This window comes from Scomber japonicus, chromosome 3 (genome assembly GCF_027409825.1).
Source record: "Scomber japonicus isolate fScoJap1 chromosome 3, fScoJap1.pri, whole genome shotgun sequence".
In the NCBI taxonomy this organism is placed as follows: Eukaryota; Metazoa; Chordata; class Actinopteri; order Scombriformes; family Scombridae; genus Scomber; species Scomber japonicus.
This window is the reverse complement of record NC_070580.1, coordinates 11633088-11647014: the sequence shown is the minus strand read 5'-3', so window position 1 is coordinate 11647014 and position 13927 is coordinate 11633088. Positions and strand designations below refer to the sequence as shown.

Below are 13927 nucleotides of genomic sequence, written 5' to 3'. Positions count from 1 at the left end.
GAGAAAAGACAGACAGTTGGGACCAGTGCAAAGTTTTACCTGTTTGTATTAGGCCTTGGTCTGTCCATTACCATGGCAGATTCTGCCCAAGAGGGTGACTGAGGTGGGGGTCCATGTCCACCAAATGGGCTCATACTCATACTGCCTTCATTGGCACCTAAAGAAGAGATAGTAGGTGGCATGAGATAAAAACAGAGCAGAAACAATTAATCAAATTATCAATCAAATAACTGGAAATGGTTGTAACTGACACTTTATCACATTACTCTTATTAAGTAAAAATACAGAACAATCACCTGTTACAGCTTCACAAATATGTAGGACATGATTTTCTCTATTTAATGTATGGATGAAGACTCTTAGTTTTAGTTAAATAGTTTTAATTAAGCGCTATATGCTCTGCTAACATCTGAATAAATAATTTAAACCGCATTATAATATTAATATGATATAAACTGCTAATGAAAATAATTAATTAAAATTATAAAAACTATCACTACAAGATTTGATTGATTCATTGAGGATTCATTGAGAGGGTTTGGATTAAAGAAGTTTGATAACAGAAGGACTAAATGCATTTTTGTTATCTTTACTTCTTCAGTAATGCATCTGTGTTAACTAGCATTTAACTAGCAATTGACATTATGTAAACACTATAATATTTATTATTTAACCACAAGCACATGCAATCATGCATCTACAATTGAGACATGTGACATACCCATATCCATGAGCTGCTGCTGCAGCATAGACCTGGTGTTAGCAGGCACACTGTTGGAGCGGTTGATCATGGGTCCTCCCATTGGGCCAGAGCGTCCCATACTGGGGTGGCCTGGTCCGGCCACAGGGCCAGCATTGGATCTTGGCATCCCCCAGTCCCCTGGCCCTGCCATTGGAGGGCGCTGGGGCATTCCCATTCCTCTGCCCATGCCTCCTGCTCAACACAAAGACCATAAATAGTGTTTAATAATCAAGCTTAACAACATAACAAATACTGGCTCATAAGCCTCTGTATATTCAAAGACAGGTTTAACTGAAAATTTGAAAGAAAGACATATTGTGGGAACAAATATCTCTAAACTATTTATTGAGTGGGACCCAGATTGTCATAGAAAGTCAGGCTGACTGATGCCTGCTGAAGCTTGGTGCATGCTAATAAATAAGTAGTTAAATTACTTGTTGGATTGCCTCGCGGTGGACACACACCCATGCCTCCAGGAAAGCCATTGGGTACGCCCCCAGGTCGGATTGGAGCATCCATGTTCTCCTGTTTGATAAGTGTGGGACAGGGGACGTTCCTTCTCCCAGCTAGCCCGCCTCCCACTGCTCCCTCTCCACCCATGGGCTTGGCATCCATGGACAAAGCTCTTTGATACGCGCCTCGCTGAGCTGGAGGCATGGGGCCTCTCTCCGCATCTGAAACACATGAAACAGACAAAGTTAGGTTACGTACCCCGACTTATTTAGGTTCTAAGATTAAGAATGTACATTGTAGAAGAACAAGAGAATGGTAACAAGATGATATTGCCCTAAATAGACTGACTGACTTACCGTGTAAACTGTCAGGCATATTTCCCTGTTTGTTTCCCACTTCCTTCCCTGCTCTGGAGTCTGGTTCAGGATAGAAGCCAGCGCTGTTCCTGGGAACACCCAGAATGGTCTCCAGGGTCTCCGTCTAAAACATTGAGACACAACAATGATTAGTAAACAATGTTCTGCGGTGTATTTTTAACTACCTCTAACAACTTGCTTACAAAAGAAGATGTTTCATCATTTTGGTAAACCCCTAACCTCATCAGATGGCTCCAACTTGACCTTGCCATCCATGGGGTGGGACTCAGAGCTAGTGACCCCTGCCCCCTGAGATCCCCTCGCCTCGATCTCCTCCAGCTTTGGCTTGATATCACCGGCCTCTTTAGAGTCATCCTTATTGAGGAGGTAGTGGAGGAGTGCATGGGGTTTCTCCTTCTTAGGGCTGTGCTGCTCCTGCTTTGTATCTGATCCCCTAACCCCTCCAGTAGCTGCAGGCCCAGCCTCTGGTCCCCCTGACTCCATGCTGCTCTTCCCAGTGGCCTCAGCTGTGATGCGAGCCACCTCGTCGGGAGTGTTCCCATTCTGCAGGAGCTTGTGGAGGATCTTGTGCTTCTCCTGTAGTGACTGACTTGTGAAATGTCCTGCAGCACCAGAGGAGGACACTCCACCGTGACTCCCACCTGTCGAGGAAGACACTCCTGTCGATGAGGAGGGGCTGGTGACGCCTGCTGTTCCATCTTTAGCCTCAGGCGTTGAGCTGGGCCCGGAGCTTGGTGTGTGATTAGGTGGCACCAGCTCATCTGTAGGGGAGGTGAGGAGCTGCAGAAGCTTTTTGTGGGACTTGTTGTCAGGGACTCGTCGGTTGGATTCTCCCCCAGCCGGGCCCGCCTCTCTGCTGGCCTGGCTGTCTGGCTTGTCAGGAGGGCCCTCGCTGGTGGGGGTGTGTGGATGCTGCTGAGGCTGCTGCTCTCCTCCAGGCCCCAATGAGCTGCCTGGGCTCTTGGAGTCACAGTGGACTGGGAGGCCTGGTTTACAGGGTCCTCCTGCTGCCGGGTTGGTGGAGTTGATGCTTGGTGAGCTGTCGGGCTTGTGTGCAGGAGGAGAAGTAAGTGGGGAGGGCATTGGATTGCCTACTCCCTCGCTGATGGCTTGGAGGGCATTCAAAGAACTGCTGGAGAAGGTGGTGGTCCCTCCTCCACCTCCAGAATTACCGGGGTGACTGGAGCTCATTGGAGAGTTCATACCTGCAAAGAACACAACCACAGGCATGTGAGCAATTCATGAAGTTAATAAAACAATTATCAGAATACATGTAATTTAAGACGTTGTGATTTTCTACACGGAATTAATAAGAATTAGTTCATACCGCCTGGAGAGAAGGGGCTGGCACCCATCTTAGGGCTTCCTCGGACTCGGGGTGAGCCCATGACATTGTGTGGGGGGCCATTCATTCCCGGACTTGCCTGCGGTGGACTGGTCATTCCCATCCCGTACCCTCCGCCTCCAGGTCCACCTCCACCTCCGTGGAACTGACCCATTTGCTGATGCTGGTGCTGCTGTTGATGCATGCCATGGTGGCTCATCTGATTCATCTGATTCATGGGCCCCATTTGGTTCATGGAGTTCATCGGATGCATGGAATTCATTTGACCCATGTTGTTCATCTGATGCATGGAATTCATTTGATTCATCTGATTCATCTGGTGCATGGGGTTCATTTGATTCATCTGGTTCATTGGATTCATGCGGTTACCCCCAGCATAAGGAGGCACGCCTCTTTGTGCCATGTTTCCCTGCTCAGGCATGCCGTAGCCCCTGTTCATGCCCATGCCCCCTCCCGGGCCCATGTTCATCTGCTGGTTGGGGTTGTTCACACCCATGCTTTGGGGTCTTATGCCTCCACCTTGGTTGCCACGGTAACCATTCTGTTCTCTAGAAAAAGATAAAAATAAGAACAGAACAAAGTTTAAGTAATCAGTAAATCATCTAATTTTGGGGAAAGCGTATTCTCCTAGTTGTTGAATGCATTTGCACCTTTGAAGCAAGTGTGTGGAGAGAAAAGAGTGCGGTTCATTGGTGTTGGGATTCCTGCAGAGGTCACTCCTGGTCTGGGCTGTGACTGGGGTGCCATCTGAGAGCGAGAAGCGGTATAGTGGGGTCTCTGCATGGCCATTATGGAAAGCTGGAGCGGAAAAACAGGAGAACAAGTGTCACTGATTAAGAGACATTAAGGGGCAAAACATGCACACCATCAGCATGTCAGAGTACTATAGGCAAGTAGGCCATTTAAGGAAAGGTTTATGTTTTTTATGTCCATGTTGAAATTATGCTGACATGTCCATATTTAAATTGAAAGGGTTACTAGAGTTATTCGTTGTGTCTTACAAATGTGGTAATGTCTCCTGTTGTGTTGGAGATTACTCATTAAAGTTTGAGCCACTAGCTCAATCTAACCATCATTCTGATCCACATAGCAAATGTTTTGATGAAGCAACTTGTGAGTGTGTGTGACTTGTGACTTTTGTGATTGACACCTTCTTGGCAAAGATCAAACCTGCCTCACGGATACCCATAATAATGTATCATGTTTTTCACACTGTATGTGACAATGTTTCACTTATAAGTAATCAATTCAAATGCAAAATGAGTGGGGTAACAACATTGCAAATACATACACCTGTTAATGTACTACTAGATGCAAATGTCAAATGCTGGTAGTCACTAAATGAAGGTCACAAGGAAGGTTAGCATGTAGGAAGACACAAAACTACACACCGTCTTGATAATGGCGTTTGTAAGACCAGGGTTGTCCCTCGCTTCGATTGAGGAACATCTGCATGCAGCGCCTCACCAGGTCCTCCCAACCGGGGCGCATGGTGGTGTGAAGAGAGCCCTGCTGTTCAATTTCAATAAGTTTACCTACAACAGAAGATGCAAAGTTAGGATTATATAGACAAATGGCTAGTGGTGATGAAGGGGTGTGTTCATGTCAACCAGGAAATAAGTGTATTAAGAATATAAAGTCTGTGTCATATGTGTACATCTGTATATAACAGACCTCAGTACAAATATTTTTTTTGGTGTGAAAAGTTATGTTTGTTATCTTTTTAAAAGGCACAGGTAAACAGTATCTACCAATGCCACATAACACAGCATTTACAACCATAGCTTGTTTGAGCAAGGTCTTTCTGAAGTACTGGGCCTATAAATATTTCTAAAAAGGTAATTTCACATGTATGCAAAATTAATACACCCTTAGAAAGTAGTGGAATCTATTCGGTGGAGGTGGGAGCTTACCAGACAGTTCATGGCGAGTGCTAAACCTCTCCGTCCTCTCCACTGCAGTGATGCGTCGTGCCACACAGATCATACATGACTGCAAATCTGAGCAAAGATACAACACAATGTTAAGTCTTTATTTGAAGACAGTGTTAAAGACTTCATAATACTTCATATATAGATTATGTATTTCTGATGTGAAAAAGATCCATTTAAAACTGCTATCTAGGACTTTTACCTTCTCCCTCCTCCATCATGGCCCGGGGCTGAGTGAGGGCGAAACACTGCATGGTCTCATAGCGCTGGACCCCGGGCCTCTCTTCTGACATCCCATGACTTTGACCATGGACAAAGTTCACCAGCATACGACAGTTGAACGTGTGGCTCTTTTGCCGAGGTGCCTCCCCACCCCACGATGGCCCATTTGGTGCTACAAAGAAAAACAAATGTTCAGATGTGGAGATGTTCAGTCATTCTTTAGACAGGTGTGTGTGTGTGTGTGTGTGAGTATGTGACCATGTTTAAAAGTAGATTTAGGTGCATTTATGAACCAATGTCTCACCGTTGGACTTGGGCAGATTCTTGTGAAACTCCTCCCTGTCCTCATCGTGGATGATGTTGTACACACTGGTGTTAATCAGCTCCTCCTGCTTGTACTGCAGGTACTGTGTCACATTATCTGACACAAATACAATGCTGCCCTCTCGGTTCACCACAAACAGAAACCCGTCCAGGGCCTAAAAACCAGCAGATAAATGGAGACTTGAGTTAAGAGAGAGATATCAATACAAATAACTTAATTATATACACCTAATTTGGTTACAATTTTGCCCCTCTGGAAACCACCTGACACTTTTCTATCAACAACATGTAAGCAATGACCGGTCCAGCATATGGACAGGGAGCTAATAGGTGTTGGTCTTTTGCCCCTGAGTGATTGTCCCCAAGCTGACCTGTAGGAGCAGCGGTCCCAGATGGTCCTTGTCAATGACCCCTTGACCAGTAGAGGACACATCTGCCTTCTGGACATCGTCAGCACTGCAAGAGCTTTTTCCTGAGGACAGATGAAGAACATCACACACTACTGATGAAGAACGTGAAAAGTGTCATTTTACAAAAGCTATCAATGCATCTGTATTTTTTTATTCAGTTCTGTACATACTGCAAATTATTTCCATTATGTGTCTCAACTAGCTCTTATTATCAAAAGGAAACATGCAAGAATTTTAAATGCACATGAACAGTGTTTTTTGACCACAGTTAATTTTCAAGGCAACCATTCTGTGACTTCCATCTAGCTGTGAGAGCTGCTTCTTTAACACAATGAAATAAAATACTTCTTCTAGTCACCAGGTGGCAGCAGGAGGCATGGATGCATGGTTAGCATGCCTTTCTATTTTTAAAATCAGCATGTGTCTGAGGCTTTGTTAGATACCACTCTATATAGCAGGGTTATCTGTGGTGTGGACACTAAGCAAGACGACAAATAGTATGACACTGGAATTAATGCCATTTTAAACCAAGCTAGCAGTACGAGCTAACAGATTAGACATGGCAGTGACAGACAAAAATGGATAGACACTTGATAAAACTGATTGCATAAAAAGAAAAGATGTGTAAACTGGGGAGGGGAAAGGTGTGATAAATGCTCAACAGACAGAAAAGAGAAGAATAAAAGAGAGGCCCTCCATCATTCCCATCCTGTAACTATGGCAACCTGGCTGCACAACGCCGGGGCCAGCAGTAGCCAGCTGTGACCCTCTGGGTAGATTCCAATATGATTGCTCTCTCTCTCTCTTCCTTACCCACTTAACCTTGCAGATCTAATCTCAACCGAGCTAAAACAGGTGGAAGGAAATATCCTACTTTGCCTATCCAATCATGTCAAATCTGCAGAATGATTGGAAAATGGCCTACGGATAGGAGCGACTCTCTATAAGGTCTGATTTCTGAGTCACCGGTGATATTAGTCTCCCAGAGCGAAGCGGGCTTTGGCACTAACAGATACACACTGTCACTGACAGCCTTGAGCCATGACCACCAAGGATTGGTCTCAATTACTGGTGTTCATTTACCCCTAGCGATACAAACAGCCAAACTGCCTGTCGGTCTGCGGCACCCTGGCCATGAACCAAACGCACCACTTCATCACTGGCATCATCTGTCCTGCAGCAGGGTACTTGACAAGATCTGCTCTAACTTTATTCACTGTTTACTCCCCAGATACAAATAAGGGAAAGATAAATGAGATCCTCTTGTATGTGGAGTGTATGTGTGTAAATTTGCACAGAGGTGGTACCTTGCTCTTTGATTTGTCTGATCTGCCTGACGGTCTCCTTGAGGATGGCACATTTGTCAGGCTTGACGTTGAAGCTGTCGATGTTGGAGAGGTTGGCAGAGATGAGCTCAGCCAGCTCTTCGATGTACTTGCTCTCCTGTTCCCTCCGACGCTTGTCACACCTGCCGGGGCGCCAAGGGGATTAGACATGTTGCCATGACAACCTCACCTCCGCATGCCCCCCTCCGTATGCAGGCCATACGGCCGGGGCTCAGATGCTTTAGATGGTTGCTAGCAGCAGACACACGTTTGAACCAGGGGGCGTGGGGATGAGGATTGGGGGGGGGTGTATGGGTGTTGACGTGAAGTGAGGCCAAGAAGAAGGAGGTGACCTCATGCACTTGCTGACATTCACACCCAAAAAACAGCAGTAGACACAGTGAACTGAGATTTGATTTACATTTAACACAAGTTCCAGTACTCACCCTAAGCCTGGCGTGTCACAGGTGGACAGTTTACGTTTGCGGTCGGGGCACAGCGGCTCCAGCGAGTTGTCTCCTACGCCACTCATCTTCAGCGCATATCAGCACCTGGAACCACACGCCCACATGTCATATATACATGTACACACACATACAAACAGTGCAACATGATCAGCAGGAATGAACTGAGAGTGTGGTTTTTATACGCTCATATGTGTGCAGTGCAATCTAATCAAAGGATAAGTGTGGATAGGAAAATGCCCTCAACTGTCTGCCAAAAATTACACCAAATTGAGGCAAACCTTAAAAGCTTAGTGTCAAGTTATGGAAAAATAAAAATCAACTAAATCCCCCAAGCAGTTGGGGTTATAAATGAAGTGACATCTAGAGGAAGAGTAGATTGTAGATTCCTACAGATTTATGAGGGAAAACTATCCAGTTAGTAAAGCAGCCTTGGTTCCTGCTTAGTGTTTGATGGGAGTGAAATCTCATCTGTTCCACTGTGAGGAGCGACTGATGATGATGTAGTGATTTGGAGCCTCGGGGGAGATGGGTCATCCTGCGTTCAGCCAGCCTGCCCGCTCGAACCATACCACTCTTGCTAGCAGCCGTAACACCCGTACACACTGCATATACAAACCGTTTTTCAGTACACTTACATGCTCAGGCATGTCCCGGCACAGTTGGTAAAGGAGATGAGGAGCGCTAGCAGCTACTGTACTGTCCCAGCAAGGCGCATATTCACCAGCCTGCCCCTTTGTCTGACTGCCTGGAACTGCATTAGCAAAAACCCCCCCAAAAAAACACATACTGCTCAAGCTTGTGAAGCCTAGAAAACAATCCAGGCGAGGCTCTACACTGTATTCCAGGGACTAGTAAGAATTCTCCCTCTTCCGCATTCCCTTTACTCTGCATTCTCCATACTGGGTTATAGCCGTTCTTTCTTCCAATAGGTTTTAACTGCCCCCCCCCCCTCACCCCACCCACCCAATACCATCCTCAAAAAGACCCCTCCCTTTCTCTCCCTTCCTCCCTGGGTGTAGCTGCTCTAGGCTGGGGACCCTGCCCTTGTTTTCTTGCTCTGGCATTGCCCTGTGTCTGACCCCCTCAGAGTTCACCATGGAGGAAACCTTCTGTAGCCAGCCTCTAAGGTCACTGCTCTTTCCTATTCCCACCCAGAAACACACACAAAGCTGCTGTACAACTACAAGGCTGTCCTCCACTTTGTGTCTGTGTGTGTGTGTGTGTGTGTGTGTGAGAGAGTGTGAACGAACGCTGACACACACAAGCGGTCTTAAAACACAGAAGAGTGAGCTCATTCCAGAGTGGAAAAGTGTAGAACGGATGGGAACCATTATGCAACTCTAGCTCCGAAACTGCAGGCTAGGACATGTAGCTCAGTCACCCACCAACTACTACGACTACTAGAAGAGCGCGCGGTCTCAGATGCGCACTCGGCGCTATAAATCTGCATCGCATGCTTCTCGTCTGTCTACCTTTCAGCAGCCTTCTCTAAATCTGCCTGTCCTGCTCCTGCTGTGAGTCTGTGCCTGTCACTGCACTCCCTGCTCTCGTTCTTCCTTCCTTCCTCCCTGGTTTCTGTCCTAAGGCTCACCTCTGCAGCAGTGGAGAAAGATGACATCAGCCCTCAGCCAGTCTCACATCCTGAAACAGACAAACAGTAGAGCTTTGGGGGGCTGCTGGGACCCTTTCTGAGAACAGGGAATACATAGCAGGGTGGAACCGTTTCTATTCTGGTTATGAGGAGGCTGATGCTAAAAACTTGAGTGAATGTAAACAAGTTTTAACACGGAAATGCAATTGTCTCAAACTTCTGGATCTTTCTTATAGATGTAACTTTAACAAAAAGGGGATTGAGATAACTGCAACACACAATGCTTTCTGTGTTCACTATAGTAGGCTCCATTAGTTCATTCTGAAAATCTGTCGAGCTGAAAACAAGAAAAACCCAAGCAGACAACACCTCTAGTGCAGAGTGAGAGATTATGAACGGCAGCCCACCAAACCACAGATGAGTTTTAACAGGCCTGGCAGTATGCCACTGATCTGAATCAGCTTCATTTGACTATGTGAAACTTGCTCAGGGACAGGACATGATAAGTTGCACAGCAGCTGCCAGCGTGAGAAATACAACATCTCATAGTTAAACAGTTAAAAATAAAATGCTCTCAACCTTTTATGGGTTGCCCACCTGTGGTGTGTGTGCGTTGGTGTGACCGTGTGTGTGTGTGTGTGTGTGTGTGTGTGTGTGTGTGTTTTTCTACATAGACACCACAAGCTCACCTTGGCCAGAACAAGCCCCAGTCAAGCTCCATTCAGGGTCTACTGTCGCTTCAATGTCTTAACATCTCCTGAAAGCAGAAAGAGAGAACAAAGAGGTCATGAACTGTGCTCTCTGAATGTCTGGATGTCTCAGAATGACTCAATGTAATGCCACTCTCGCACTTTACTATGAGAGTAGCATGAGCTCTTTGTATGTTTTGCTTTCGCCAAAAATTCATGGGAAAAACTGATTTCTAAAATTGCACAGGAAGCCACAGTAGATTGCATCCTGTTTGCGTCCTCCCTCAGCCTGTTCCACTGCGTCATCACTTCCCTTTCCTGGAAATGTGGCCACTCATCCACCCTATTTACATATTCTGTTTATCAGGCTGCTTCCCTGTCGTTCTGGTTTCTACTCGCACCTTGTATGATTGCTTCTGGCCATCACGAGCTTAGCTAACTCAGCACAAAGGCACCAAGACAGTCAGAAAATTCCTGCACGTGTTACTCACACGGTGGCTCACACTGAGCTGAGACTCTGATTGGTCAAAGGGGATACATACAATGTTTTCACTACCCTCAGAGAAGTTTTTAGACACTTCACATGTGCTGGTGAGTATTCTGTCAAAGTTCCCCTAGCCTTCAGTACTTACCAACACTTTCATATTCATAATCATAGTAAAGAAGGACCTCTGGGATTTTGTGCCCTTTCCTCATAGCAGTTGGATAATCTTTCATCAAAGCAACAGAAATGAATCGCTCTTGAACAAGCGACTGATGTCTGTGTACAGTTGTGCTATTTCAAAATAGTTTACACTCATTTAATAACTTTTTAGTTTGCGGAAGATTTTTTTGAGACAAATTTTAATATCAAGGGACCCGTCATAGGCTCCTGACCCAAATACTAAGAGGCCTCGGTCTGCAGTGTTTGGGTACAAATTGCTCCCAAAACCGCTGACCTTTAGCACCATCATCCCACTGCCGCAGATAAGCCTATCGGATGTTCTTTCCTTTATGAAATCTAATAATACTTATACTGCTCTCAACACAAATTCATCACAATACGGCTACAAAAGAGTGTGACTTTAGTAGTAATTAAATTAAGACTAAAAACTTCTGCACAGCTGGCAGTATGACTGAGGACATACTGAGTAAAAATGACTGATTTCATGGAAAACTTCCAATTTAATACATTTTTCAAATACTGAAACAGAAAGAAAATGTATTATGAGTTATATTAATATAGGATATGACTCACAATTACCATCACAATGAGTTTCACACAGGCAGTATACCAGTCTGCTACCTACAGCCCAGTGTGTGAATGTGTGTGCGTGTATGCGAGATCCTTCGCCACAGATCACTGATCACATCAGTCCTAAACGTGGGGCTTCTGCTGAGCTAATGCTGCAGCTGAATTATTTAACACAGAGTAAGAGAGAAAAGCGCTCTCCTTCTGTCAACTGTCCAAACACCGTTTAATAATTCTGAATCAACTTTGACCGACACCAAAACACAGTTTCATTGAAACCAAAGCAAGAGAACAACATGTCAAGTTTTTTTGGAGCATCTTCTTCTCATGTTGAAGTGGTTTAGAGCCTTAAATCCTCAATTCTTACTAATGTTCACTTTGTTAAACTGTGTTTATTCCTCTGCTTTCTGTCTTTGTGTGTTTGTACCTGTTACAGTAAACAAAGCAGGCACGCACGACAAACTTGAAGCCAAATGTAATTTAGACCAGGGAAAGTAAGCAACTGCATGAATGTGGACTGCAGGAGGAGGGGGAGGAGGAGGAGTCAGGGCAGACTGAGTAGAATAAAGAGGGGGAGGAGGTGTGGGGACAGGGCGGGGGAGGGGAAGACAGAAGAAACTGAGCTAAGAAGTGCTGGGGAGTTATTTTAAAAAAAAAGAAAAGAAAAAGGTCAGACTTTGAGACCTGTTAGTGCTTTACTAAATGATACTTGTTTCATTTCATTTCCTTATTTTAAAACAGAAAATCTGGCAAACAAAAACTGTAAGTTCTCAGTTTCAATAGTGTCACTTATAACACAATTGGAATTCAAAAAAGGGGGGGGGGAATTAAATGTTCAAATAGGTTAGTATTAAACAGAAAGCTGTGTGTGTGTGTGTGTGTGTGTGTGTGTGTGTGTGTGTAATGCTACCTGTTGTATCTAGCTGGAGCACAAGGAACAGTCTTTGGTAGTCAAATACTTTGCAGAGGGGCACACACACACACACACACACACACACACACACACACACACACACACACACACACACACACACACACACACACACACACACACACACACACACACACACACACACACACACACACACACACACACAGCTGCAAGGCTAGCTGGTATCTGTTAGCTGAGTGTATGCAGTGTAGTGTTTGGTACATTAGGCTTTCCAACCGACCTTACTGCTAAATGTTCAAAAGTAGCACATTTACAGCAGATGAGTCTCCAGTAGATTAAATCAGTGTTGTAACATAAACACATAATTGACCTAAAAAAAAAAAAGTTGGTCTCAATGCGGTAAAATGGTTAATATTATCACACTGCTCACAGAAAGTTTTGAGGTTGGCGCTGTGCACTGAAAGACCGACTGTAATTAAGTTAATAAGATATAGATGAATGGACTTGTAGGTTTTATGTGTGATCAAAAGTTTTTGTTTCTCTGGTGAAATATTAAAGTATGGAGGGACTTTAAAGTGAGTTGAAATGAACAGTAGCAATTCTTTCAAGTGGGGAGTTAACGCGTCTTCACAGTGAGTTTTGGTTGTGGCCAGTGGAAGGACAATTTCTTGTACTCCAAACCTGTCTGACTGTCAGGAGTTTCCCTTATTCATATCTTAAATCAGAACAACCCGCCAGCTTTACAACCACTCCCGTTGCCAATCATGTGTTACGAAACAAGTATTTAAACATTATCAGTGGCGTGATTATCTCACAAGCGTTGGACCCCTCGAAGCCACCGGGTAACTCCATTTGTACTGAGTAGATAATGGGAGCATGTTGAGCAGCTTGGGTTTTTCGTGTTCTGCCAGAGAGTGATCTAATTTGAATCGTTTCACAAACTCTGCAGACTAGTAAGTGATTAGGGAGTTATACAAACATTCAAGGCATCCATTGTTAGCTAATGGCTGGCTATGACGACTCGGTGGTCTTTTTGTGATCACAACTCTCTGCTTGTTCCAGTTTTTTTCCTGCTTGCCTACCAGGTAAAAACCTAGAAAGCCAACCACCCTTATGGACTTGTAGCCAGTATCATAAAAACACATGATTTTGATACACAGCAGCTTGACTAAAAGGTCAGAACAGCAGAAGTGTCAGTCAGTCAGTCAGTCGGTCGGTCGGGACCAGAATAGTAAGGAGGACATTCCTGCTCAGCCTGAAATAAAGCCTGCAATCTGAGCTCCCTAAGACAATAGACGTTTTCTCATGTGAACACAGACAATGTCCAGAGAATCAGGTACATTGTTTAGAGTTGCCCTCTCACATGTTTGTCATGTTCTCACCTACTGGAAATACATTTGGTTTGGGTGAAGGGTGGCACCTAGGACATGACAGAAGATCCTGAATTCTGGAATATCTCCAGCTTGACATTTTTGCCTGCGTCTTTGTGTAACTGACCCTTTGTATTCTTCAAGTTTCATGGTAGTTGCATGGTAGAAACTCCAGACAATGATGTGCTGTATTCACACACCGTACTGTACTAGAGAGCTGGTAGGTTAAAGTCCATTTAAAGTCCAACTGATTCAGACATTTGTGTCCTCACATACAGCTCCTCCGGCTGATGTCTAGATAAGTTCAGGGTTTGCGGTGCATGGGTAAAAGAGACTAATGACTAGCAGGCCCAACAATAAACACTGACCCACCCAAAACAAAGATCAGACAAACTGGGGCACACATACAGAGTTACAGCCCCCACAAAAAAAACACACCCAAACACACATGTGCCCAAAGAAAAAAGCTCCAAGACTGAGAAGAAAATGACTGTAAAGATATTATTTTGTGTCCTTTTTTTAAAACTAAGGCAGATATACAGGTTACGAGAAGCATTT

The 13927-nt window shown here is 44.8% G+C and overlaps 1 protein-coding gene across 4 annotated transcripts in view; it reads right to left on the bottom strand.

The window, feature by feature from the left end:
• Window positions 1-13927, bottom strand: part of ncoa3 (nuclear receptor coactivator 3) — a 34150-nt gene that overhangs the window by 4322 nt on the left and 15901 nt on the right. For 2 of the 4 annotated variants that reach the window (XM_053315690.1, XM_053315693.1), the window contains exons 2-16: window positions 9877-9944; window positions 7576-7680; window positions 7112-7272; window positions 5766-5866; window positions 5375-5549; window positions 5051-5242; window positions 4831-4917; window positions 4309-4452; window positions 3568-3715; window positions 2900-3465; window positions 1792-2777; window positions 1552-1675; window positions 1177-1416; window positions 722-934; window positions 40-157 (exon numbers count right to left, since the gene is read on the bottom strand). In XM_053315690.1, the coding sequence (XP_053171665.1) occupies window positions 40-157; window positions 722-934; window positions 1177-1416; window positions 1552-1675; window positions 1792-2777; window positions 2900-3465; window positions 3568-3715; window positions 4309-4452; window positions 4831-4917; window positions 5051-5242; window positions 5375-5549; window positions 5766-5866; window positions 7112-7272; window positions 7576-7661 (3341 nt within the window). In that variant the 5' untranslated portion in view covers window positions 7662-7680; window positions 9877-9944. Of the gene's footprint in view, window positions 1-39; window positions 158-721; window positions 935-1176; window positions 1417-1551; window positions 1676-1791; window positions 2778-2899; window positions 3466-3567; window positions 3716-4308; window positions 4453-4830; window positions 4918-5050; window positions 5243-5374; window positions 5550-5765; window positions 5867-7111; window positions 7273-7575; window positions 7789-7986; window positions 8424-9876; window positions 9945-13927 lie in introns of those variants that run through there. The other 2 variants (XM_053315692.1, XM_053315691.1) reach the window with 2 other exon arrangements.